The following is a 27,755-nucleotide window of genomic DNA, read 5'->3' as shown; positions in this document are numbered from 1 at the left end:
TCTCTCTCTCTCTCTCTCTCTCTCTCTCTCTCTCTCTCTCTCTCTCTCTCTCTCTCTCTCTCTCTCTCCCTCTCCCTCTCTCTCTCCCTCTCTCCCTCCCTCCCCCCCACACACACTAAGAGTAAGGAGAAGTGATAACCATACTGACTTTCAAGGCTTAAAGGTCATGCTGTGCTTGTGGGTTGTTTGGGATGCTTGTTCTGGGTCCCCCTGGCTGCAATAGGAGACACCTATGTGAGATAGTTGTTGTGTAGCCTTCCTGGTCATCAGACCCTCCAGGCAGGTGTGTCCTCTGAGTACCACTGCATGACAAGATAGAGGAGTTGTAGAAGAATGTCCCTGCTGGCTACAATTCCAATTCCTCAGCTACAGGGTAGGATGAGATAGTTAGTATCCAAAGCTACAAAGTTAGTTTGTCCTGCAACAACTAGAACAGCATTGAACACAGAAGGGAAGAGAGGGATGGATGAGTCAGTTATTGTAAGGAAGCAGGTGAGCAAACATACTTGTTCAAATAAATACTGGCCTGAAACTGTTGGATGGGGGCCATGGAAAGCAGTCTGACACCAACCTTCAGCAGCAGGTGTGGAGTGAGGAAGAGAAGCGAATGATTGAACTTTCTGAGGTCCTTGTGTTGTTTCGAAGGCTGCTAGAGATTGACTTTAAGTAGGAATTTTAAGGAAAAGAAATAGATTGTATAACTTATCTGTCAGTACAGGGGAAAACAGGAATGCAGGGAAAAAATTTAAAAACATACAAGTATAATCTTGGAGCAAAAAAAAAAAGCATTATAAATAGAAAACCCAAAATAGCTTGGTTGACATCTGTACCATGGTATCTGCAACCATGATAAGTATAAAAAGAATGAATTATTATCATTAAAAATAGTAATGTTTTTAAAATTTAAGCCAAATTTTAAGAGGCAGTCTAGATGAAACAACCCAGAGTGCAAAGTAAAACTAAAGGGACAGAAAAGCAAACTGAAGAAAGTAGGTGTGACAAGGAATGTCAAGAAGTGTGAGTGTGCAACGGCAGGTGTGCACTGCTCGCTGTAGGTCTCTGAATTGGTGAAAATGTTGTGAGAATTCAAATAGTGACAAGTTGAAGAGTGCGGAGCTGGACTGTAGATTATCTGCATGGGGACAGCGACAGCAACGGGAACAGACTGTGTATTCAAGTCACTCTTCATTGTGTTCTACTTTTGGGCTTAGAGAATGGGGTTAGCTGTGCACTTAAGGCTAGCCTAGAGCTAGAGTCATAGCTCAGGTTGGTCTAACTTTGTCCATTTCTTGCCTCAGCCTCCTGGATACTGATATATTGGTGAAATTATTAAGGCCACTCCACGTAGTTAAAATGAGATTTATTTAATGGCATAACTTACAAATTAAGGGATAGGTAGGTCGTGGGGTCTGGGGAAGGTGTGTCGCGCCTCCCTTGGCCCCGCCTTGTAGGCGTGACAGTTGCCGAAGTCTCAATGGGGGTTGGAACTTCCAGATCAAAGCTGGAATGGCTACTCACTACACTGGTACATTACAAACATGTACCACCACAACTGGCCAACTTGTGTGTATTCCAAAACTACTGAGTAAAAGAAGTTGCTGAGTATTAACATCCTACTTCTAGACACAGAGTGGTGTGGATGGACTTAGAATAAGCTTCTTTCTGACTGAAATTATTTCATCAAATTTCACAGCATTTGGCTATCTTCCTATGATTATATGTATCTAAGGAATTGTGCCCAGAAAGTATCTTTTCGCTAGTGAACGATCAGTTTTTAAGAACATTTGCTGGTTCATTTTCTTTCTTTCTTTCTTTCTTCCTTTCTTCCTTCCTTCCTTCCTTCCTTCCTTTCTTTCTTTTTTTTCTTTTAAATTTTTTATTGAAAATAGATGTTTTTTCACATAATATATCCTGATTATGATTTCCCTTTCCTCTGCTACTTCCAGTTCCTCTCCACCTCTCCTCCCATCTGGATCCACTCCCTTTCTGTCTTTCATTAGAAAACAAACAGGCTTCCAAGGTATAATGATAAAATAAAACATAATAAGATAAAACAAAAACTACCACATCAAAATTAGACAAAACAAACAGAAGGAAAACAGCCCAAGAGAAGGCCTAAAAATTAGAAACTCACTTGTTTGCACACTCAGAAATACAATAAAAACACAAAACACTAAACTGGAAACTAGAAATATATACACGAGGACCTGGTGCAGACCAATGCAGGCTCTGTGCATGCTGCTCAGGTTTCTGTGAGCTCATGTGAGTTTTCATCATGTTGGTTTAGAAGGCCTTGTTTTCTTGATGTCCTCCGTCTCCTCTGGCTCTTACACTCTTTTTTGCCTCCTTATCTTCAGGATTCCCTGAGCCCTGAAGGGGGGATTTTATAGAGATATCCAGTTGAGGGCTAAGTGTTCCAAGGTCTCTCACTCTGTGTGTAATGTCTGGCTGTGGGTCTCTGTATTTGTTCCCATCTGCTGCAGGAGGAAGCTTCTCTGATGATGACTGAGCAAAGAATTGATCTATGAGTATAGCAGAATGTCAGTAGGAATCATCTTATTGCTACCTTTTTTTTTTTTTTTTTAAGAACAGTAGAATTTGGTTTTATCTAGGTCCCCAGGCTATCTAGTCTCAGGTTCTTGGTCACCCAAGCAGTGTTGGATATGAATTCCATTTTGTGGAGTGGTTGTTGATTACTCCCATAAGCTTTATGCCACCATTGTCCTAGCATATCTTGCAGGCAGAACAGCATTATAGATCAAAGGGTTTGTGTCTGGGTCTTCAGTTTGTCTGCTGTTTGTTTTTGTGCCAATGCCATGCTATTTTTATTACTATAGCTCTGTAGTATAAATTAGGGATAATGATGCCACCCACAGTTCTTTTATTATTCAGAATTGTTTAGCTGTCCTGGGTTTTTCGTTATTTCCATATGGAACTGAAAATTGTCCTTTCTGTGAAGAATTGTGTTGGAATTTTGATGAGGATTGCATTGAATCTGTAGATCACTTTTGGTAGAATGGACATTTTTACTATGTTAATCCTACTGATCCATGAGCATAGGAGATCTTTCCATCTTCTGATGTCTTCTCCAATTTCTTTCTTCAATGTCTTAAATTTTGTAGCATATAAGTATTTCTCTTGTTTGGTTAGAATTACACCAAAGATACTTTATATTATTTGAGACTACTGTAAAAGGTCTTATTTCCCTGGTTTCTTCCTCAGTCCATTTGTCATTTGTATAAGGAGGGCTACCGATTTTTTATGAGTTAATTTTGTATCCAGCTACCTTTCTGAAAGTGTTTATCAGCTGGAGTTTCCTGGTGGAATTTTTAGGGTCACATATACACTGCCATATCATCTGCAAATAAAGATATTTTGACTTCTTCCTTTCCAATTTTTATCCCCTTGATATCCTTCATTTATCTTATTGTTCTAGCTAAGACTTCAAGTACTATATTGAGTCAACCTGGACAGAACAACCTTGTCTTGTTCCTTATTTTAGAGGAATTGCTTTGAGTTTCTCTCCATTTAATTTGATGTTGGCTGTAAGCTTGCTGTATATTGCTTTTATTACATTTAGGTATGGCCCTTGTATCCCTGATCACTCCAGGACTTTTATCGTGAAGGGGTGTTGGATTTTGTTTAAAACTTTTTCTTCAATTAATAAGATGATGATGTGGTTTTTGCCTTTCAGTTTTATATAGTGGATTACATTTATTAATGTACATATATTGAACCATCCCTGCATCTCTGGGAAGAAGCTTATTTGATCATGATGGATAATCTTTTTGGTATGTTCTTGGATATTCTGTTTGAAAGTATTTTACTGAGAATTTTTGCATGTATGATCATAAGGAAAATTGGTATTTCTTTGTTGGTTCTTAATGTGGTTTGGGTATCTGGTTAACTGTGGCCTCATAAAATAAATTGGGCAATATTTCTTCTGTTTCCATTTTGTAAAATAATTTGAGGAGTACTGGCATTAACTCATGTTTGGGATTCTAGTAGAATTCTGTGCTACAACCATCTGTCTCTGCACTTTCGTTTTTTGGGAGTTTTTTTAGTGACTGCTGCTATTTACCCGGGGCTATATAGGTCTTTTTAAATTGTTCACCTGAACTTTGGTAAGTGGTACCTATGGAGAAAATGATCCATTTCTTTTAGATTTTCCAATTTGGTGGAGTACAGGGTTTTAAAGTATGTTCTTATGATTCTCTGGATTTCCTCTGTGTCTGTTATGTCCCCTTTTTCATTTCTGATTTTGTTTATTTGGATATTCTCTCTCCATTTTTTCATTAATTTGGCAAAGGGTTTGCCAATCTTACTGGTGTTCTAAAAGAACCAACTCTTTTGTGTCATTGATTCTTTGTATTGTTTTGTTTCTCTTTGATTGAGTTCATCCCTGAGCTTCATTATTTCCTACCATCTACTCCTTTTTGGTGTTATTTCTTCTTTTTGTTCTAGAGCTTTCAGATGTGCTGTTAAGTTGTTAGTATGAGATTCCTCCTGGTTTTGGTTTGTTTAATGTAGGCACTTAGAGCTATGGACAGCTACCTTCACTGTGTCCCATAAGTTTGGATAGGTTGTGTACTTATTTTCATTCAATTCCAGAAAGTCTTCAGTTCTTTCTCAATTTCTGTCTTGACCCATTTTTTTTCTTTAGTGATGAGTTGTTTAGTTTTCATGAGTTTATATGCTTTGTGTAGCTTTTGTTGACACCCAGCTTTAATCTGTGGTGGTCACATAGAATGCAGGGTGTTATTTCAATTTTGTTGTATCTGTTGAGACTTGCTTTGTGTTAGAGTATGTGGTCAGTTTTGGAGAAGGTTCCAACTAGGTGCTTATATTCTTTTTTTATTTGTGTGAAATGTTCTATAAATATCAATTAGGTCCATTTGGTTTATAACATCAGTTATCTCCAGCATTCCTGTTTACTTTTTGTCTGGATAACCTGTCTTTTGGTGAGAGTGGGATATTGAAATCTCCCACTATCAGTGTGTGAGAGTCAATGTGTAATTTAAGCTGTAATACTGTTTCATTAAAGAACTTGGGTGCCTTTGTATTTGGTGCATAGATGTTAAGAATTGTAATGTTGAGCTGGGCATGGTGACACACAGCTTTAATCCCAGCACTTGGTAGGCAGAGACAGGTATATCTCTAAGTTTGAGAACAGCCTGGTCTATGTAGTGAGTTCTAAGACAGGGTTACATAGAAAGATCCTGTCTTTAAAAAAGGGAAAAAAATTGCAATGTCCTCTTGGTAGCTTTTTCCTTTGAGTACGTAGTTCCCTTCTATGTCTTCTGATTAGCTTTGGTCTGGAGTTTACTTTGTCAGATATTAAGGTGGTTACACCAGCTTGCTTCTTAGGTCTATTTGCTTGGAATAACTTTTTCTATGTTTTTACCCTGAGGTGATGACTATACTTGATGTTAAGGTGTGTTTTTGGATGCAGCAGAATAATGGATCCCGTTTTTGTATCCATTCTGTGTCTTTTTATTGGGGAATTGAGTCCATTGATGTTGAGAGTTATCAATGATCAGTGTTTGTTGATTCCTGTGATTTTATTGTGATGTGTGTGTGTGTGTGTGTGTGTGTGCACATTGCCACAGCCCATGTGTAGAGGTCAGAGGATAAATTCCAGGAGTGAGTTCTTGTCTTTTACATTCTTGAGGCAGAGTGTCTCCGTATTTTGCAGTATATTTCAGTTTAGCTGATCCTTGAGCTTTGGGATGATTTTCTTGTTTCCACTTCTCATTTCAGAAATTTTCAGATTACAGATATGTCTTACTGCATCCAGCTTTTTACATGAGTTCTGTGGGTTAAACTTGGGTCGTCAGGATCATTTCCCTCTGTTGATTAGCTTGTCTGGGATTATTTATTCCCTGTGTTCTCTTAGGTGTGGTGAGCCGTTTCAGGTTGGAGTTGCCCTCCTGTGCCTTCTGTGGGGCTGGATTTGTAGACAGATGCTGCTTAAGTTTGGTTTGTTGTTGGAATGTCTTATTCTCCCCATCCATTGGGATTCAAAGTTTTCCTGGGTGGTGTAGTAGTCTGGGCTGGCATCTGTGGTCTCTTAGAGTCTGTAGCACATCTGTCCAGACTCTTCTGGCTTTTAGAGTCTCCGTTGAGAAGTCATGTGTTATTCTAATAGGTCTGCCTTTATGTTACTTGGTCTTTTTCCTTTGCAGCTTTTAATATTCTTCTTTGTTCTGCATGTTTAGTGTTTTGATTATTATGTGCTGAAGGTACTTCCTTTTCTGGTCAAGCCTATTTGGTGTTCTATATGTTTCTTTGTACCTTGATAGCCATCTCCTTTTTTAGCTTAGGGAAATTTTCTTCTATGATTTTTCTAAAAATATTTTCTGGGGCTGGAGAGATGGCTCAGTGATTAAGAGCACCTGACTGCTCTTCCAGAAGTTCTGAGTTCCATTTCCAGCAACCAAAATGGTGGCTTACAATCATCTGTAATGGGATCAGATTCCTTATTCTGGTGTATACAAAAAAATGCATGAATAAATAAATCTCTAAAAACTTTCTGTACCTTTGGCCTGGTTTATTCCCCTTCCTCTATTCCTATTAGTCTTAGATGTGGTTTTTTCTTAATGTTCCAGATTTCCTGGATGTTTTTTTGCCAGGAATTTTTTAGATTTAACATTTTCTTTGACCAAGGTATCCATTTCTTCTATTGTGTCCTCAGTGCCTGAGATTCTCTCATCCATCTCTTGTATTCTGCTGGTGAGGCATGCTTCTGAGGTTCCTGTTCAAGTTCCTAAATTTTCCATTTCCAGATTTCCTTCAGTTTAGGTTTTCTTTATTGATTATATTTCCACTTTCAGGTCTAGAACTGTTTTATTCATTTTTCCTTTCACTGTTTGTTTGTGTTTTCATAGATTTCTTCGGTTTATTCATTTACTTTTTAAGGACCTCTATCTTATTCATAAAAGCTGTTTTAAGATCTTTTTCTTATGCTTCAGCTATGTTGCGGTACTCAGGGCCTGCTGTGGGAGAGTTACTGAGCTCTAGTGGAGACATAACGTCCTGGCTGTTACTTACTGTGCTTTTATGCTGGCGTCAAGGTATCTGGGTTTGGGGAAATTGTAGTTCTGGGTGCTGATATCTTGTCTTTGTTGGGTGTGTGTTTTGTTCTTCAGTTTCTGCTGCCCTCTCTGGTTCTTATGAGGGTGTGGTACTGTGTATTGCCTGGTGGGAAATTCATGTGGGATTCTGATAGGTGTGGCCACTGGAGGTTCCAGGTAAAATGTGTTTCTAGGTTTTGGGAGATAACACTTAGGAATGAGGGTCGCCTAGGAGGCAGGGCACTGAGGGGGTCAGGAGGGTGGAAAGCAGGGTGTTCTACCAGGATCTGCTTAGTCCCCTGGGAATGGGAGCAGAGAGGCCACAGCAGAAGGTCTGCTATAGAGCTGGGGATGCGAAAGGGGAATTGGATTTGGAGAAGAGGGATGGGTGAAGATCTCCAGTTAGTCTGCCTGTTTCTCTGTCAGAGTGGTCTGTGTGTTCCCAGGGAGTGCTTCCTGGAATCATGGTCTGGGATAAAAGCAAAGAGTTGGGAGAGAGAGAGGTAGAAGAGGAAGATCTGTGTGGTCAACTGGATGTGAGGGTGGAGAGTTGGGAGGCCCCAGCAGGTGATATGCTGCGGAGCTGGGAGTGAGACTGGGGGATTGAATTTGGAGGAGCCAGGGTGAGAGGTGAAGATCTGAAGTTAGACTACCTGCTTCCCTGGCTGGAGTCATGTTTGCTGAATCTTAAAGAATAAACACGCCAATTTTAGGTCTGGAAACTCTCTGCAGCTCTCCGGGTTAGCACCGTGAGCTACATTGGTACCAACTATGACCTTTCAGCCTTTATGTTCTATGGTGGAAACAGCCAGGCATGGTGACACACGCCTTTGATCCCAAGAAGTGAGCCTTTAATCCCGGGGAGTGATGGCAGATAGCAGAAAGGTATATAAGGTGTGAGGACCAGAAACTAGAAGCATTTGGCTGGTTAAGCTTTTGGGCTTTGAGCAGCAGTTCAGCTGAGATTCATTCTGGATGAGGACTCAGAGGCATCCAGTCTGAGGAAACAGGATCAGCTGAGGAATTGGCAAGGTGAAATAGCTGTGGCTTGTTCTTCTTCTCTGATCTCCCACCATTCACCCCAATAACTGGCCTCAGGTTTGATTTTATTAATAAGACCTTCTAAGATTCCTACTAAATCTCTCCTGATGGAAGAGTTTTTCAAGCTGAATATGCTACAGAGGCTGTGGAAAACAGTAGTACAACTATTGAGATCAGATGTAAAGATGGTGTTGTGTCTGAGGTAGAAAAATTAGTTCTTTCTAAACTTTATGAAGAAGGCTCCAGTAAATGACTTTTTAATGTTGATTGACATGTTGGAATGGCAGTTTCAAGTCTGTTGACAGATGTTCATTCTGTAGCAAACACAGCAAGAGAGGAAGCGTCCGTCTTTAGATCTAACCCTACTACAGCACCGCTCTGAAACATCTTGCAGACAGAGTGGCCATGTACATACGTGCTTATACGCTCTCCAGTGCTGTTAGACCTCTGGGCTGCAGGTTCATGTTAGGGTCTTACAGTGATTATGATGGTGCACAGCTGTATGCGAGTGACCCATCAGGTGTTTGATATGGTTATTGGGGCTGTGCCGTTGGCAAAGCCAGGTAAGCTGCAAAGACAGAAATAGAAAAGCTTCAGATGAAAGAAACGACTTGCTGTGATGTAGTTAAAGAAGTTGCACAAATAATTTACATAGTGCATGATGAAGTTAAGGGTAAATCTTTTGAACTAGAGCTTAGCTTGGTTGGTGAACTAATTAAATGAAAACATGAAATTGTCCCGAAAGATATAAGGGAGGAAGCAGAGAAACAGGCTGAGGACTCTTTGAAGGAAGAAGAGGAATCAGATGATGACAGTATGTAATATTTTCTTCCCCCTCTCTTTTTGTTAATTTATGTGACGGCTCCATATGACTAGCACCATGGATCATATATACCTACTGACCAATTTTTATTAAATTTTTGTCTTACAAAAAAAAGGTGAAGAACAAACATGCCAAGGTAAGGTAAAGCTGCCTTCCTCTGAGAGCTGGTAACTTGCAGAGTTAAAGCTAGAGCTGCCCTGCTTGTGTACAGAAGAGTGAACAGATTCAGAAATTCCTCTTTTCACCCCAAGTCGATTGCAAGTGGGAAAAAAAAGATGTGACGTGAAGGAGGCGTAGGTGTTTTGTAAGAAAACATGATTAGACCAGAGGAAGGTGTTTGTCAGGCAATGACTTGTACCTGACTTTATAATTTATACAAACCATTCCTGTTTTCTAAGTAACTATGTGTTAAAGTCATAAGTGCCTCCAGTATCAGCTTTATAGGTGTGTATGGAGAACCTAGAGTAGATAGTACTTTCCATTTAACATGACCGTGAACCTGAAGTGAACCGTCAGCCCCACGGTATATATAGCACAGGAAATGTAAAGGCCACAAGAACTATACACATCACTCTAGCTTGGAAGGAACATGGAGTGATTTTTCCATGGAGGGTGGGGATGTGTCTAAGGATGCTGTTTCAGACTACACTGAAGGGAGCAGGGCAGCCTCTTTTCTGATGCATAGGTTTATTAGCTGTGCATGAATCCTCTGAGATGAATGTTTAAGCATTGGAACCCAAAGCATGCATGCTTCAGAGGCTGCAGTGGGTAGCCAAAGAGAATTAACCAGATGAACAGTTAGTTTTGATAGGGAGAGAGGCCTTTCCATGTTATATCTTATGACAGCAAGTGGAAAATGCTTCAGTGAGGCAGGCCAGCACTTAAAATCAGAACACAGCGATAGCCAGAAGTGCTGAAGTCAACAGACTTCTTAGAAATATGGTTACCATTTGCTGAGAAAGCCTTTCATAGTGGCCACAGACATGCGTGTGTTTGCAACCACAGTCAGTTCATTTTTTCCCCTAAACGTGGGACCATGACCTCGATTGACGCCAGTGAGAGCTGTGTACTTCCAGAGAAGGGAGATTTAGTTTATGCACAAATCCAACACAAGTAGGAAATAGGTAATGGAGCACCAAGTTGCAATAGGCTTACATATCACACTCAGTTCAGGTGACAGTGCTGTCTGTTCTCTCCTGGGGGTGGCTTTAAATACTTTCCTCCCTCCAGCGGGGGGCGGGGGGGGGGGGGACAAAAGAAAAAAAGACCACAAGAGGAACTAACTACTAGTCTGTGGATTGAAAAAGACAGGTGAGGGTGTAACGAGGCTTGGAGTGATATTTAGTGATTTGGACAGTACAGATGAGGCACATGTGACCTAGAGGGAAGCATTAGCAGGTGGAAAAGTTCGTCCCTCATAAACAGAAGAGAAGTGGCCGACTTTTGTGCTGTAGCTCTCTGAGTCTTGTAGTCTACAGTTGTAAAACGACATCTGGATTGAGTTAGTTTTAAAGTTCAGTGAAGTAAAGACAGGTTAAATTAGCAAACAGAACTGGAGATGTAGTCAGTGGTGGAAGTGTGTCAATTCCTAGGTTTGAACCCCAGAACTGTGTACATCAATATAGGCAACAGGGCTAGGGGTAGCTCATTTATGAGGAGAGGGGCACTCAGAGTGTTCTAATGTCAGGAACAGGAGGGAATTATTGAGAAAGAAATATTGGCAAGAGAAAAATACCAAAGGAAATAAGGGTCTAAGTGTAGTGAAGTGAGATGCTGATTGCTAGTCTGTCATTTCCTTCCTTGTGGGGAGAGACACTTGGCTGTGACTTCTTAGGGAGATGGACAGCATTGCATGATACAGTTTGGCATGCTTTGCTCAGCTCTCTTTTGTTGCTAGAGTTTTCCTGCCTGGCCCACAGTCAGGGCAAATCTCTTTCACCTGCCAGTCCCACAGCCTCTCAGACCCGACCAAGTAAACACAGAGACTTATGTTGCTTTCAAACTGTATGGCCGTGACAGGCTTCTTGCTAACTGTTCTTATAGCTTAAATTAATCCATTTCCATTAATCTATACCTTGCCACATGGCTCGTGGCTTACCGGCATCTTCACAAGCTGTTTCTCATCATGGCGGCTGGCAGTGTCTCTCTGACTCAGCCTTCCACTTCCCAGCTTTATTCTCCTCCTTGCCCCGCCTATACTTCCTGCCTAGCCAACGGCCAATCAGTGTTTTATTGATTAATTAGCAACACATTTGCCATACATCCCACAGCACTCTTTGGCTTAGGGCAGCAGTCCTGGCCACAGAACGTTCTCTGCTCTTCCAACCTTACATCCTAGCTGGAGGAAGTGACCACCTCTTCTGGGAGCTCTGACCTGTTCCAGCATTGGCCAATGGCCATGTGGGTGCATTTCATTTGGAACACATTTTCCTTTGACTCCTTCAGTAAGCCACACTCCAAGTTCAGCTTTTACCAGAAATAGTGCTGGAAGTTTAGTGTCCCCTATAATTCTCAGCATGATTGGAATTTTTATGCAAAAGTTCCCCAAAGTTGGGTTCAAAGGGGGCAGTGGTCCCTTTATTGAGAAGAATATTGTTCCCTCTGTATTAGGAAGAGGCGTGAATTACAGAGACCTGGAGGTTCTTTGAATTATGACTACGTTTCAAAGAGTCATGATCATCTCAGCAGAGTAGGGGCTCAAGTAGTCAGCTAAGAGTGAGTCATCAGGTGAAGGAGTCAGGTGAGAGGTTAGCAGGCGAGACTTGGCATGGCATCCATAGAGAAAGTACTGGAAAGTCTGCTGCAGAAAACTGAAGGCTTGTCAGTCCAGTGACAAATACACAAGCATGCGAGGCTCACACCAAAACTAGTGAGAGGCAGACACTAGCTATGGTAGCATTTGAAGACTGAGGTGGGAACCCAGGACCAGACTGGACAGCACAGAGACCCAACTTCTCAGAAACTTTAGAAGCATCCGTGGTTGGCCACCAGAAAACTACCTCCTGGTATTGATAGTGATGGTTTTGATAGCCAGCCTGACAGAATGAGGCTCTGAGGTAGCTGCCCAGCATTATTCTTTGCCACCATGGACACAAGTAATAAAAAATGGCTTTGTAGGTCATAGTGTATTCTCAATTATACAGTTGCCAGGCGGATCTCTGTGAGTTCGAGGCCAGCCTGGACTACCAAGTGAGTTCCAGGAAAGGCACAAAGCTACACAGAGAAACCCTGTCTCAAAAAACCAAAACAAAATAAAATAAAATAAATGTGAGAGTCTATTGGAGTCAACTAATGAGTAGCTTTGTCTCTGTGCCAATAAATGCTAAACTGTCTCTTCAGTTATGATAGTTTAGGCATTGTTCTTTCTGTGTGTCTGTGTCCCTCCCTAGCTCTCTCTCTTCCTCCCTCCATACCCCACCCCAACCCTGTGTGTTTTCAAAGTTTTTTTTTTTTAAAGTCTAAGCATACAGTGGCATGATGGTTTATTCCTATGATCCCAGCACTCAGGAGACAGAGGCAGGAGAATTGCTGGAAGTTTGAGGCCAGCCTGGACTACATAGAAAGTTCTAGGTTGCCTACAGTGTATATGAGACCCTACCCCAAAAACCAAGAGAGAGAGAGAGAGAGAGAGAGAGAGAGAGAGAGAGAGAGAGAAGTCCAATCAACAAAATAGTATACACAGTATGTGTTAACTGCTCCAGATACCAGCAGGATAAGCTTTTCACAGCAATTTCCCATTAGTGGATGCAGGTGATAGCTATAGCCAAGTTTATTATTTGTAAATGATAAGTTCAGTGGAAATTGTGCAGAAAGTAAAGTTGACAAAAAAATACCTCTAGGTAGTTTTAAAATACAAAAGTTTAAATATTCTCCTCTCTCATTGTGTTTTATTTATTTTCATTTTTTAGTAAAAGAAAAGCAGCATATGCTAAAAGAAATCAGGTACATGTCAGGGTCTGAAATGATTCAAATAATTCTCCCCTTAGCTGTATTGCTATCATGTAAGAATACATTTTGATTCAGAACTTTTCTGAAGAACTTGTACATTATATTGCAACATCTGCTTCTGCATTTTAATTTCTCTCCTTCCTTTTATAGATATTTGCATACTTTTTTTCCAAATGAGACCTTTTGTTTGCCACAAGAAAGCTATTACCCAGAATGTTAATGGGTTTTCAGCTATTAAGATGTAATGTATACCTTGAGTATTTAACTATAAATTTGAAAAGTCTCCATGAACAATCTCAAAGGAATACTCAGAATGCACTCCTGGTAAATTGGCTCATTTTCCTGTAATTTACTGGAAGTGCTGATAGGAGAGCAGTCCTAATGTGGAAAGTACATTAATCCCTGGAGTTACATTGTGTGGATTAAATTATTACTCTCAAAGAATACAATGTATGAGGCCATTTAGCCCTCATTCACACTTGTTATTTAGAATCACAGTAGAAAAACAACCACTTACCTTTTGATGCACAAAATTAGAATTGATACATTTAATATCTTTTAAAACAAGAGGCCATAATAGTTGCAGTTTTACATAAGGATTGCTCTTTTCTGAAAACAAGGGCTGTGTCCCTTAGTAACTTAGAGGTCAATAATGTAGCTTCTTTCCTGTCAGTCAGAAGGATGAGCCTTTCTTCTCCCCTGAGCATCTGCCACCTTGGGGATTGCTAGGTAAGGTGGCCAGCATGCAGGATCCACAGCTGCAGGGACATTCAGGGTCTCATTTGGAATTTCATCTAACCGTATTTTTCTCTTTGCCAGGAAACTGAAAGTTGTGGAAACATAACTTGTGATTCTGAATGATTAGAGGAGATAGGAAGCCACAGCTGAGATTCAGCAAAGACACCAACTGCAGACTGCACCATGGACATAAAGCTGGACCCTTCCCGGGACGATCTGCCTCTCATGGCCAACACCAGCCACATGCTTGTGAAGCACTATGTACTGGATTTGGATGTGGATTTTGGAAGTAGAGTCATTGAGGGTACTATAGTTCTTTTCTTTGGAGATGGAAACAGATTTAAAAAACAGACGAGTTCCACCCAGAAAACCTTCCAGATGGAGTCAGAGGAAGACTGCACATTTGGGACAGCTGAACCCTGCGATGTTCCTGAGGTGGATGCAAGTACCTATTCACCTCAGGTGGGGTATAGTGAATTTGCAGTCTGTGGTAAAGGTGATCAAGATGCCTTCAATAACGATGGTAACCATGACAACTGGGAACATGATTCTGAGATCTCTAGCTCAAAGTACTGCTGTGACACAGAGAATCATGGGAGAAAGGATTTCTTACTAGTGTTGGACTGCTGTGATTTATCTGTGCTAAAGGTAGAAGAGGTGGACGTGGCTGCTGTGCCAGGACTTGAGAGATTTACAAAGGCTCCCAAGCTCACAGCTACTCCTGAGAAGCGCAGGCGTGAGATTGTCCATGACCTTGTGGCTCTGCCTGCAGATGGTTGGAGGGAGCAGTTAGACTGCTACACTCGCTGCAGCCAGGCTCCTGGCTGTGGGGAGCTCTTCTTTGACACTGACAGTTGGAGCTTACGGATCAGGAAGACAGGTGCTCAGACAGCTGCTGACTTTCCTCATGCCATCAGGATACGGTATAAAACTAAACCCGAGGGGCAGTCAGTGACTTGGACCTCAGACCAGAGTGGCAGGTAGGTTATCCAAGTGCTTCTCTGCCCCTAATCTCATGCACTTCAGGGGTGCTCTCTAAGAAGAGACTAAGTCTGTGGGGGGCTTCTGCTTGTTCCATAGCCTTACCCAGACAGACTCAGGCCAGACCGCAGGTAAATCCTGCAGCATGCTGAACTGTTGTCAAGATCACCTCCTGTAAATTAGGATGGAGAGATTCTGTGATCCAGTTTCAGCATTTCTGAGTTAGGAGCTTGAAATATTAGCTTGCTGCTGAAGTGCTGAGCCTGGCTGTTGGTTGGGATCACTGGTGGGGACTTCTAGGGCTGCTGGTGGGATAGTGCATCTCTGAGCAAGTACTTTCTCAGAACAGTCTCAGCTCCCACTGCTCTGAGGCTGGATGGGTGTGAAGCTCGGCCAGCCATGCTGTGTGACTTTCTCACTGTACCTGACTCAGCAGCTGCAGGTGTCATTTGATGTGAACCTCCAATGCCCTAGAGGGCTACTTCTGGGGATTAAAGTGGTCAGACCTGCTGAACTGCACACTGGTTTCTTGGGATGTGGCTTTTCGTCTCTGGGACCAAAAAATACCAGATTCTTAGGAGTCAGGAGAGTCGCTGCCTGGCATAGGCAGCCCCTTGACCTTGTCTTACTGACTTTTTAGAATATGAAAATTTCTAAATCAAACTTTATTGGTTTTGCAAGTCAGCCTAGCGAATCATTGACGAGGTAGATAGAGGCTTGCTCATCTGTTAGCTGCTGTTGAGAGCATTCGTTTAGAACGTTGGCCCCTCTGATGGAAGTGGTGGTCTCTGGCAATTGCTTGCATCTCTTCCTCACTCTCCTCCCCAAATACTTTTAGATTTGATTTGAAAGTACCACTTTAACATTGAGCTCTAATTAGCCTGTCCGTTGCCTATAATCTTTCCTCTTGCTCTGGCTTCCAGGCCTCTCAGAGGGAGTTTGCTTTCTGCCTCAGAGTTTGAGGAAGCCTTTGGGAAAAATTGCAGGGTTGCTACAGAGTTACAAGAATACAAAAGCATAGTGATTATTTGTAGTGTACCTTACTGGGCATTCTTTGGAGACTGTGAAGGAGCAGGTGTTTTTACCTGTAGCTTCAAAGTTTTTAGAATCACCTAAGATTTTCACCAAGGTTAACCATATAATACTATTGAATATTTAAGTAGGAATTCCTATAGCATTTGTGGTGTTTCTTTGTTTCAGAAAAGGCCAGGATGAAGCTGGTAAGCACTAACTTTTCTGGCATATTCTTCCAGCTGTTGGACCAAGGACAGTGTACACTACTCATGTTTCTAGGTTAACATCACAGCCAGATGTTAGATATCTGTACACCGCCTCCCCCCTGAATTAACTTTATTGATTTCTAGCTCACTACATAAGAAATCTTTAGCCGGGCGGTGGTGGTGCACGCCTTTAATCCCAGCACTTGGGAGGCAGAGCCAGGCGGATCTCTGTGAGTTCGAGGCCAGCCTGGACTACAGAGTGAGTTCCAGGACGGGCACCAAGCTACACAGAGAAACCCTGTCTTGAAAAACAAAACAAAACAAAAAGAAAGAAATCTTTAAAAAGAATGAGTAGAAGAGCTCAGATTTCTGTTTATTTTAATGTCTTTATTTAATATTCATACATGCATATAATGAGTTTGGATCAAAATCCAACTTCCATCCCCCTTCAGTTCCTCCCTATTTCCCTCCACCACCTTCCCTCCCGGTGTCAGGTGTTCTCACTCCCTCATCCCTCCTCTCCTTCCTCTCCCCCTCTCCCCCTCCTCCCTCTCTCTCCGCCTGTATGTGTGTGGGTATGGTTGTATGGGTGTGGAGGGGGCGTCCACTGGAGCCCCATCCTTGAAACTCTGTGCTCCCTCCTCCAGAACCATCTGTTGCCAACAGCTCCTCAGGTAGGGTTGAGACTTCCTGAGCCTCTCTCCCACTGGTGGGAGTTTTGTTAGCTTGATTTTATATAGAACTTGTATACTTCATATACTGTATTTTGACTTTTCCTCCCTCTCAACTCATCCCATATCTTCCCTGTAGTTGGACTTTTCTGTCCTGCCTGCCAGTTCCCAACAAACAGCACAGAGACTTCTTATATTTATGAAAGCTTGGATGGTACCTTAGGCTTGTTTCTAACTAGCACTTAGCTTATAACTTAGATTAACCCATATCTTTTAATCTATGTTCTTTTACATGGCTTGGTTACCTTTACTTTGTAATGCCCATGCTGCTTCCTCTTAGGCTCCTGGCATCTTCCTTCGTCTTTGCCCTTCTTCTTCCCAGCATCCTCTTTGCCTCAGAAATCCTGCCTAGCTATTGGCCATTCCTCTTTTTTATTAAACCAGTCGAAGTGACAAATCTTCACAGTGTACAAAAAGGTTATTCCACAACACTTTTCTACCTCCCTACCCCCCAACTTTAACTTTATGTTCCTTCTCTTTTTCAAAAAAGAAAAGCACACAAAAACGTAAATCAAAACAGGCACAAGTTCAGTAAGACACAAATGCCAAAACAAAGCAAAATGAAGCAAAAAGTCCACAGAAATGCCACCGAGTTCATTTTGTGTTGGCCAACTACTCCTGGGCTGGGGACCTGTCCTGGAGTGTGGTTGATAAACACCTAGTGACACTGCAGTGGAAAAGCTGATTTTCCCTTTGCCAGTGGGTATGAGTTGCAGATAACTTCTTGGTTGGGGTAGGACCCCATGTCCACCTTCCCCTCCCAGTGCTTTGAGCTGTCTGGCTTGAGCCTGTACAGTTGTGCATGCTGCCAGTCTCTGTGCGTTCATATGTGCATCTGTTGTATCTGGAAGACACTGTTTCCTTGGAGTCATCCACATATGTCTGGCTCTTACAGTCTCTCTGTACAGATCTTGTATATTCAGCCGCAGCCACTATGAGTTGATGTGTACAGCAGCCCTGTTTCACTGCAGATGTCCACTGTCTCTCGACTTTTTCTGCTCCCTCTTTCTGTCATGACCCCTGAGCTCAGGGGATGTGACATAGATGTCTTGTTTAGAGCTGAACACCCCAAAGTTTCTTATTCTCAACACAATGACTGGTTGTAAGTCTCTGTGTTAGTTTCCACCTCCTTTAAAAAGAAGCTTCTCTATTGAAGGTTGAGAGGTGCTCTATGGGTATAACAGAGATAAGAGTTTAGGGGCAGTTTATTGTTATGTTAATTTAGGAGTATTACAGTACTAGTTTCTCCTCTAGAGCCTCTGACAGCCAGCAGTGGGTTTTTGGCCCTGTTAACAGTACCAGGAATGGATTCCATTTTGTGGAACAGCCTTTAAGTCCAGTCAGAAAGTGGTTGATTTCTCCTATAACATTCACGATACTATCACACCAGTGGGCATATTGTGCCACGCTGGTCATTGTTGCTCACAGGATTCATAACTGTGTATGTATGTTGATTCTTTCTCTTTCCCAATAGTGTACACTGAGAAAGCTAGCCAGTAGGGATGAAGCTTCCAAGTGATTCTAGCTTGATTTCTCTTGTCCTGTGACCCAAGTATGTGGCATCTTCAGCAATAGGGTCTTTCCATCAAGTTCTGGAGGGTAACCAAGACAATGACAGTAGCCTGCAATGTTTTGGGAGGGGATCTGTGGAATCCCTCTGACAAACAACTCAAAGAGAGGTAACTTGTATTGGAGATAGACGTTTAATAATAATTATGATGAATGAGGGGAGACATTGTTCCCCTGTTTTAGAGTAACTCTGTTTAAACTTTCTTGTGTGTATGTGTGTATTTTAGAAAATTTCTGCAGTAGTAGGCTTCCATATAAATTTTGAAAGGCCTTTAGTATAAGTTATCCCACCCCATACCCCTCTCCCCCCATCCCCATGCCATTTAACCCTTCCCGTTCCATTCCTCTTTCCTCCCTCATACCACCTTCACTCTGTCTTCTTCTCCTTGAAACCACTCCTCTCCATGGACACTTACTAGCTCCCTGACCTCTATGAGTGTTCCAGTTTAAACACACATAAGATTCAAATCCACATATAAGATAACACATAGATATTGTCTTTCTAGGTCTGGGTTACCTTTTAAAGACTATTGCCAGCACCATCCATTTACCTGCAAATCTCATTATTTCTTTACAGTTAAATAATGTTCCATTTTCTATACGTGAACCACATATAGAAACCACTCATCCGTGGCTGGTCTTCTAGGTTGTTTGTGTTTCTTGGCTATTGTGACTAGAGTAGCAATGAATGGGGATGAGCAGGTGTCTCTGTTGTAGGATGTAGAGTCCTTTGGGAATATGCCCAGGAGCACTATAGCTGGATCATATGGTGGATATATTTCTGGCTCTTTGAGGAACCTCCATTCTGTTTACACTCCCACCAGCAATGAATAAGTGTTCCCTTTCCCATACTCTCACAAGCATTTGTTGACTTTTTCTTTTTCTTTCTTTCTTTTCTTTTTTCTTTTGTCATTCTGACTTGGGTAAGATTAAATCTCAAAGTAGTTTAAATTTTATTTCTCTTATGGCTAAGGATATTAAATACTTGTTTCTCAGCCGCGTTTTGTTTGTTTTTAGTTTTTTGTATGTTATAGGCACCCTCTGTCACATGTATAGCTGATAAATATTTTTTCCATCTCTGGCCTCCCTCTTCCTTAAGTTCATAATGTCCTTTGCTTTTTAAAAGAAATTTGAGTCAGTGTGGTGGCACACACCTTTAAATCCCAGCACAGGGAAGGAAGGGACAGGCAGGTCTCTGTAAGTTCAAGGCCATCCTGAGTCACAGGGAGGTAATCCTGTCTTAAAAGACCGCAAAATTAAAAAACAAACAAACAAACAAAAAATCTTTGTTTTTGAGACAGGGTCTCTCTACGTAGCCCTGTCGGTCCTGGTAGACCAGGTTGGCCTCTAAAATGCTTGGATTGAAGGCATGCACCACCACACCTAGCTAAAACTATCTTTTTATTAATTAAATTTATTTATTTATTTTACATTCTGACCACAGTTTCTCCTCCCTCTTCTCTTCCCATTCCCTTCCCTCACCTCCCCTTTGCCCCTCTCCCCAGTCCACTCCACAGTTTCTGTTCAGAAAGAGGCAGGCCTCCTATGGATCAACAAAGCATGGCATATCAAGTTGCTGTAGGACTAAACACCTCCCCTTGTATTAAGGCTGGGCAAGGCAACCCAGTATGAGGAATAGGGTCCCAAGAGTCAGCCAAAGTGTTGGGGACAGCCCGTGCTCCCATTGTTAGGAGTCCCACAAGTATACCAAGCTACACAACTGTCACATATAAATATAGAGGGCCTAGATCAGTTCCATGCAGGCTCCCTGGTTTTCAGTTCAGACTCTGTGAGCTCCTGTAAGCCCACAGAGTTAGTTGATTCTGTGGGTTTTCTTGTGATGTCCTTGACCCTTCTGGCTCATACAGTCTCTTCAGCCGGATTCCCCAAGCTCGACCTAAAGGAATCAAGTATCAACAGAAAATAACAAATAACAGTGGCCTGTATAACCAAGGATTAGTGTAGTATATTGTAAAATTGGAGAGTGCTGGTTGTAGCTATGCTGCCAACAAGTCAAGCAACTGTAGCCAAGTCATTGACAACCAGACCCTAGTTTCTTTATGTGTAACGTGAGAAGAGTCCATGAAAGGATCTCCACATTCCCACCTGACCCCAAGAAGGGCTTCCAAAGACCAAAGCTTGCCTTTGCCCTTGCAGGGAGCTTGCCTATTCTGCATGAAAAATGACTCTCTTGGCCGGGCGGTGGTGGTGCACGCCTTTAATCCCAGCACTTGGGAGGCAGAGCCAGGTGGATCTCTGTGAGTTCGAGGCCGGCCTGGGCTACCAAGTGAGTTCCAGGAAAGGCACAAAGCTACACAGAGAAACCAAAAAAAAAGAAAAAAAAGAAAGAAAAATGCCTCTCTTGAGTAAGTCCTGTCCATTTCAAAGCAACAGTGTCTTTAGACTTGCTATCTAGAAGATATTGATCAGTTCTGGGTTTGGTAATGGTACCATGAAATAGAATTAAAGAGGAAGGCAGAGGAGGCCATCATTGATGGAACTTCCTCTACTAGAAATGTTGGATTTTGCTGTGTGGCAAAAGAAAGCAAGAGGTTTGCCCACTGTAGCCACTAGTGGAGACTATATCACAGCTTTGTTGAAACCCCAGGTTGTAAAAGTATTAGATACAATAATAAATGGAAATAAATTGGAAGCCTGGATACTTTGTAACCCTTGGAAGCTTCTAGATAGTTCTGGCTGAACTCCTGTGTTTGTGACTCCTAGTCTGTCCATTGGCCTCATTTTAGAAAGGCCCTATTAAGCCACACAACCCCACTTCTCCTATAGTCAGCTCTCTAGTTGCTGATTGCTGATCAAAGCCTCTAACAAAGATTGATTTGATGGGAAGAGGAAAGCTTGGAACCTTCCAAACCAGAAATTGTCTCTTTCTCTCCTGAAAAGACCATTCTGCATGGTAGTCAGCAGAGAATGACTACATGGTTCTGAGCTGTTTCCTGCAGATTCTCTGTTACAATGCTCTTTAAGGTGAATAGCAAGCATGTTGGGGTTAGATGGCTGGTTTTCCTTTGCCTGTTCTATGAACACAGCTCCTGGCTTGCCTCTCTCTCTCCTGCTTGGTTTCTCCCCTCTATCATTCGTGTTACAGTTCTCTGTATTGTTATCTCTGCTTTCTAGACCCTACCTTGCCTTCTCTTTTCTTTACTGGGTCTTGATGATAGAAGAAAGCCATCCTCTTGTGTGTCCTTTCATATGTCATACAGACAGATTAATGTTCAATCATAATGATGTCAATGAAAACAGTTTATCTGAAACAACTAGTAGCTGGTTCATTTACATTGTAAGTGAAGCTGCTTAATTGACATTTGTCATAACTCAAAACAAAACAAAAAAAACAGAGTGCCATTCTTTTCCTAAATTGTTTTCCTGAGGAGTCAGTGGTGTGCCTTCTCAGTGGCATAAGAATGGAATACTCTGATCTTGCAGGTCTTTACCATCTCTGTTAACTGTGACTTAATTATAGAAAGAGTTTCTGCTTGGTTTGGGAGGGTTTATACTTGGAGTGACCGAGTCCTAACTCATGCTGTTGGTTTCATACCTTGCTTTGGTAATGTGCTTGTTCCTATGGTCTTCCAAGCCTGGTTGCTGTGACCTCTACCATTCTGTTTGTGCCAAGCCCTGTTCTTGGCTTCCACACAAGGATCCCCACAAGGACTCCATCTGAGAAGGCATTTTCCAGGACCAGGAGGGTCTGCCTGCCAACACTGGCTTTGAGACCACCGCTTGTTTTTCCAAGATTAATAATCACAGAGATCTCCAGCCATGTTTTCTTTTCCAAAATACTTTCCAAAAAGTCTGTAAGAATGTCACTGAAACTTTTTTCCTTTGAAGGCAGAAAAGCCTAAGGGGAGCATAAATTATAACTTCGCAGAATAGTATTTAAAACCTTATCCAAATTTTTTCTCTTAAAACACACACACACACACACACACACACACACACACACGCACACACACACACCACACTACCCCTGACACACATACCTTTTCACACATTTGATTCCTTTGGGAGGAATAACCACTGAGCTATTGACACAGCAGACCCTTGGCATGTTCAGTTCAATGTGAGTCAGCTACAAAGCCTCAAATGTTTCTACTTGGAAAGCTCAACATGACCTTCCTGCCATGGTGGTGTGATCGGTGACAACTCATTTTAAAGATTCTTCCCTTCTCTGTCTTTGTCTTTCTTCTGCAGGCCGTGTCTTTATACTATGGGATCCCCCATCAACAACAGGGCCCTTTTTCCATGCCAGGAACCACCTGTTGCCATGTCAACATGGCAGGCTACAGTTCGAGCAGCTGCATCTTTTGTTGTTTTAATGAGTGGGGAAAATTCTGCCAAGCCCACCCCACTTCGAGAAGGTACTGTGTATGTGTTCTTTCTTATTGGGGTGTGATGCACACACTGGACCCAGGGGCCCATCAGCTGTGCTATAGCCTCTGAGGAGCAGCTTTGCTGGTGAGGTTGGAACAAAAACCCTGCCAGAAGACACACAGGGTTGGGGAGGGGCACTTGGGAGTCTGGGTATGGGGTTCCAGACTCTCCAAGACAAAGTTACCAATTCATAGATGGTGATGGTTTGTGGAACAAAAGTGGGTGGTCTTGGTTGAAGACTTCCTGGATAGGCAAGTATGTCATGGAAACACATTAGAGTTGAGCTATGTGTGGTTTGGATGTGGTATCCATATGTGGTTGTCTGTTTTTCTGAAAGGTAGTACTCAGGCTAGCCAGCTTGCTGGGCTTGGAAACCTGAACCCAGGGTGCGTTAGGAAGATGGTGGTGAGAGCCAACACATCACCCGGGTCTTTTGTGAGGTACTTGCTTGTTCAGTCACCAGTGTCCATTTGATGTCATCAGCATGCTGATGCCAAGAAAAAGTACCATTTCTTATTGTAAAATATTGTGTCCCCTTCCACGTACTTAACAGAGAAACTTGAAAATATATAAAAAGTTAGAAACCAGAATGAAATAGTTTGTAAAGAATGACTGCTTACATGTTGCATCACCCCCAGTACTTAAGACCCATGTGTATCAAGAGGTACTAAATTGTCATTATGGTGGGCAACAGTGCCATATGCTTTTCTTGTTAATATTGTACATTGAACAATACTTCAGGTTGCTACACATTTTAGAAATATAATTTAAAATGTTAGCATTTTTTAATTGTCTGAGTACATCAGAATCTGCCTGACTCTCACATTGGTGGATATTTTGATTACCAGATCATTTTCCTGTTATCAATATGGTTGTATTAGATTCCCAAAGAGATGATTGATGAATGAATAAGTGGTAGGGTGTTGTTTGAATCTTAAATGGTCTTTTAATAAAAAACCCAGGATGAAAGCTGAAAGATCAGAGAAGCGGAACAGCCAGCCACTAGTTCTTACCTCTACAAAATCCTCAGCCTAAAGAGAGTGAGTTCCTGTTTCCTCATGCCTTATATACCTTTCTCTGCCCTGCCATATTACTTCCTGGGATTAAAGGCATGTGTGCTTCCCAAGCAAAGGCATGAGATCTCAAGTGCTAGGATTAAAGGTGTGTGCTACCACTGCCTAGCTCTGTTTCTCTCCTATACTGGATCAATCTCATGTAGCCCAGTGTGGTTTTGAACTCACAGAGATCCAGACGGATCACTGCCTCCCAAGTGATAGGATTAAAGGTGTGTGCCACCACTGCCTGACCTCTATGTCTAATCTAGTGGCTGGTTCTGTCCTCTGATCTTCAGGCAAGTTTATTAGGGTACACACTATATCACCATAGTGGGGTCTGAATTGGGGCACGTCTAGGCTGTGTCATGTGACCCACAGTATTTCCAGATCATGCCATCTTACCTAATGCTGATAATCTATGACTTGTAGAATGGTGTTCATGGGTCAGATAAGGGTCCACTTTAGCTTGATAATCTAAATCATTACCTATTTTCGACATAGAAAGCCTCAGGGTTGCTGAATTTTATCTGATATGATTTATGACATCTGCTTCATCATAGGTTAGACTTGTTGCATATGTACCAGATTCTTGAGCTTAACATTTTTAGTTTTAAATATAGAACCTTTAGGTAATATATTTACAAATGAACACAGGGCATAAAAGTCTCTTTTTCTTTTTAAAATTTGGAGTGGAGGTTAACACTTTCATTGCAATCCACTTGAGACAGCCTTTGCCCATGCATATACCATTTTTTAATTATTGAAGAATTTCATACATGCACGTTTGTATTTTGATCAAATTCACCCCCTTATCCCATCCATCCAATTCCTGCCCCCCTGCTTTTCCCTCCCACTATATCTATTTAGTGCTTCCTGTATGTGCATGGGTGTGGGACCATCTACTGGAGCATGGGCAGCTTCTCAGGGGCCATATCCCTGAAGAAATTGGACTCTCCCTCTCCTAGCAGCCATCAATTGCCAGAAGCTCCTCAGCTAGGGGTGGGACTTCCTTTGCTCCTCCCCAATCCATGCTGCCATTTTTGGCTGGCTTGGTCTTCTGCAGGTTATGAGTTCAGGTGCTGTGAGTTCAGGTATCCTACACTATCGTGTTCAGCAAACACCGTTTTGTTGCAGACATCCATTTCCTTTGGTTCTACAATCTGTCCTTGACTTCTTCCAAGTTAACCCCCGAGCCTTGCAGGGAGGAGATGTGATATAGATGTCCCATTTCTTATTCTGTGCACATTGACTGGTTGTAAGTCTCTGCACTGTAAAAAGAAGCTTCTCTGATGAGGGTTGACAAATGTGTTAATCCATGAGCATAGAGATAATTGCTTAGGGACAGTTTATTACTATGTCCATTTAGCAGAATGATAGCACTAGGTTCTTCTTTAGGACTTATGACAGCCACCCATGGGTTTTTAATCCCAGTTATAGGTACCAGGTATGGATTCCATTCTGTGGAGCAGGCTTTAAATGCAGTCAGAAAGTGGTTGGTTGCTTCTGTAGCATTCATGATACTCTTAGAGCAGTAAGAGTGTCTTTCCATATCACAGCTGGATTACAGTAGCTCACAGGCTTCAAGCTGGGTAAGACTGTTGATTCTTTTTCTCCCCCTGTAGTGTGCATAGAACCTTCCAGCACTATGGAAGCTAGCCAGTAGGGATGGATCTTCCAGATCAGTACCAGCTTGATTTTGCCATGTTCTATGAATCAGATATATAATATCTTCAGCAACCTGGCCTTACCATAAAGCTCTGGAAGGTAACCTGGAGTAATAACAATAGCCTGCACTGTTTGGGGATCTATGGGACTCCACTGACAACTCAAAGAGAGATAACCTATTCTAGCAGTGGGCTTTTTATTTGAGTCTATGGTATCTGGGGGAAGCAATGTTCCCTGTTTTAGGGTAACTTCCTCTAAACCTCTTGTATATTTATAAGAAAAAAAGTGTGTGTGTGTGTGTGTGTGTGTGTGTGTGTGTGTGTGTGTATTAATCCTGCAGTAGTAGGTTTCAATGGCATTTTCAAAAGTCTTTTTTTTTTGTTTCTCATCCTTCCTGTACTCCCTTCTCCACTCTGCCTTTCCACTTTCACCACATTCAACCCTTCTGTTCCAGCATTTCCCTTCCCCCTTCATACTGCCTGCATTCTATCCTCTTTTCCTTGATATCCTCCCCCATGGCTGCTTACTAGTTTCCTGACTTCTATGGGTACTCTAATCTAAGCATGCATATCTGAGTGTTCACAGCTATCATCCACACAAGAGAAAGAACATGCAATGTTTGTGTTTCTGGTCTGTAACCTCACTCAGAATGATTATTTATAGCTCTATCCATTTATGTGCAGATTTTATAATTTCTTTTTTTTTTTGTTTACAAATGAATAACAGTCCATTGTGTAAATGTACCACATTTCCAGTATCCATTCGTCAGCTGATGGACATCTATGCTTTCACTGTTTTGTGGCTATAGAGTCCTTTGGGAATAGTCTTGGGAGTCATTCAGCTGGATCATATGGTAGATTTATTTCTAGCTTTTTGAGGAACCTCTACACTTACTTTACAAAGGCTACACCAGTTTTCACTCTCACCAACAGTGTATAAGTGTTCCTCTTTCCTACATCAAAGCCAGTTTTTGTTGTCTTTTTTTTTTTTTAATCTTAGTTATTGTAACTTGGGTAGGATGAAATCTCAAAATAGTTTAAATTTGTATTCCTCTCATGGTCAAGAATGTTTAAAATATTTCTCAGCCATTTGTATTTTTTCTTTTGAAAATTCTGTTTTAATTTCATGCCCCAGTTTTAAATTGGGTACAAACCTCCCAATTGGTGTTTAGTTTTTTGAAATCTTGGTGTATGCTGAACATTAACCCTTTGTTAGCTGTATAGCTGCTAAAGACTTCTTTCCCATTCTTTAGGTTCCCTCCTCACTGGACTGATGGTGCCCTTTGCTGTACAGAAACATTTTAGCTTCATGAGGTCCCATTTCTCAGTTGTTGGTTTCAATGCCTGTGCTACACATATGGACACAGGGACTCATGTACCCCTGGCTACCGTCAGACGTGCAATGTAGTATGGTACAGGGAAAACACTCTACCAGCTGAGTTCTAGCCCCAGCCCGGTAACGATTTCCTTCTTGCTCCTCTTTCCCAGTTTCCTAATTACCTGCCTTCGAGGCATCAAGGCTGTTGGTTTCACTTACTTAGCTTTTCTCTTTTGCTGAGTGAATTGCACATGTGTATGCTGGTCTCCCTTTAGAGAACTGGGAAGTTTAATACAATATGGGATTCAAATGCATTTTCCTCTACATTTTGCTTTGTGTTATATCTTTAGGAGGTATTGTTAATTGTTTAATATTTCACCCAGTTTCAAATTATATGTTGAATACATGTTTAAGTTGATTTTTCATTCTTGATCTCTTAAGCTTAAATTGTTTTTCAGTTGTTTGAGGCAAAAATTTTAAAAGAATTTTTTTTTCTCCAAAAGTGGATTTATACTTCATTTTCTTAGTGTCCTCTTACATGTTGATTGACTGTGAAATGTATTCACTTATGAACAATTCTTGGCTAGATATTAACTTTTTTCTTGAAGTAAAGACTGGATGAGGATGCTGGCTGACTTTAGCTTCTCTGACCCTTCTGCCTCTCCCTACCAGGTGCTGGCACTATTCTGTGGACTCCACACCCAGCCCTAGATGTCCATTTCCTACTTCACTGTTTTCCTCTCTGAGATAACTGCTAATGCTGTCATCACTCATGTGACATTCTGAGGATAAATCTTACATTAAGGTTTAATTTTTGAAATAAGTTGGGCATTGCTGCCCACATGTTCTTTGAGTTTTGAAATTCAAACTTTAGATCTAGATGTGGTACCTTTCTTTGTAATTGGTCATACTGCATCATGAGTTGCTTGTACTGAATGTGTACTTTTAAATGTGTTGTTCAATGAGCTCTAACCACTGCATATACCTGCATGATTCAACACTGTCCTGTGGTAGCACAGGACATTTCCATCACCCAGAAGTCTCCTGGTGTGCGGTTATTCCTCCCAGTCCTTCCTGCTGTGTCCCTGACCTGATTTCTATCTCCAGAGGTTAGCGCTGCTGTGTATTCCAGTGGGCCTGGCTTTAACTTAGCCTGCTGATCCCATAATAGTCTTTAATCCATGGGTAGAATTCTTCATGTG

The 27,755-nt window shown here is 41.8% G+C and overlaps 1 protein-coding gene and 1 pseudogene across 1 annotated transcript in view; both read left to right on the top strand.

Annotated features, from left to right (window-relative positions):
- Positions 1–27,755, top strand: part of Aopep (aminopeptidase O (putative)) — a 304,401-nt gene that overhangs the window by 28,237 nt on the left and 248,409 nt on the right. Inside the window, exons 2-3 of the mRNA XM_059262759.1 lie at positions 13,705–14,603; positions 22,337–22,503. Of these exons, the coding sequence (XP_059118742.1) occupies positions 13,807–14,603; positions 22,337–22,503 (964 nt within the window). The 5' untranslated portion in view covers positions 13,705–13,806. The remainder of the gene's footprint in view (positions 1–13,704; positions 14,604–22,336; positions 22,504–27,755) is intronic.
- On the top strand, positions 8,395–8,936 carry LOC131910866 (proteasome subunit alpha type-3-like; annotated as a pseudogene).

Source organism: Peromyscus eremicus, chromosome 5, assembly GCF_949786415.1.
Source record: "Peromyscus eremicus chromosome 5, PerEre_H2_v1, whole genome shotgun sequence".
In the NCBI taxonomy this organism is placed as follows: Eukaryota; Metazoa; Chordata; class Mammalia; order Rodentia; family Cricetidae; genus Peromyscus; species Peromyscus eremicus.
This window is presented reverse-complemented; position numbering and strand designations above follow the sequence as displayed.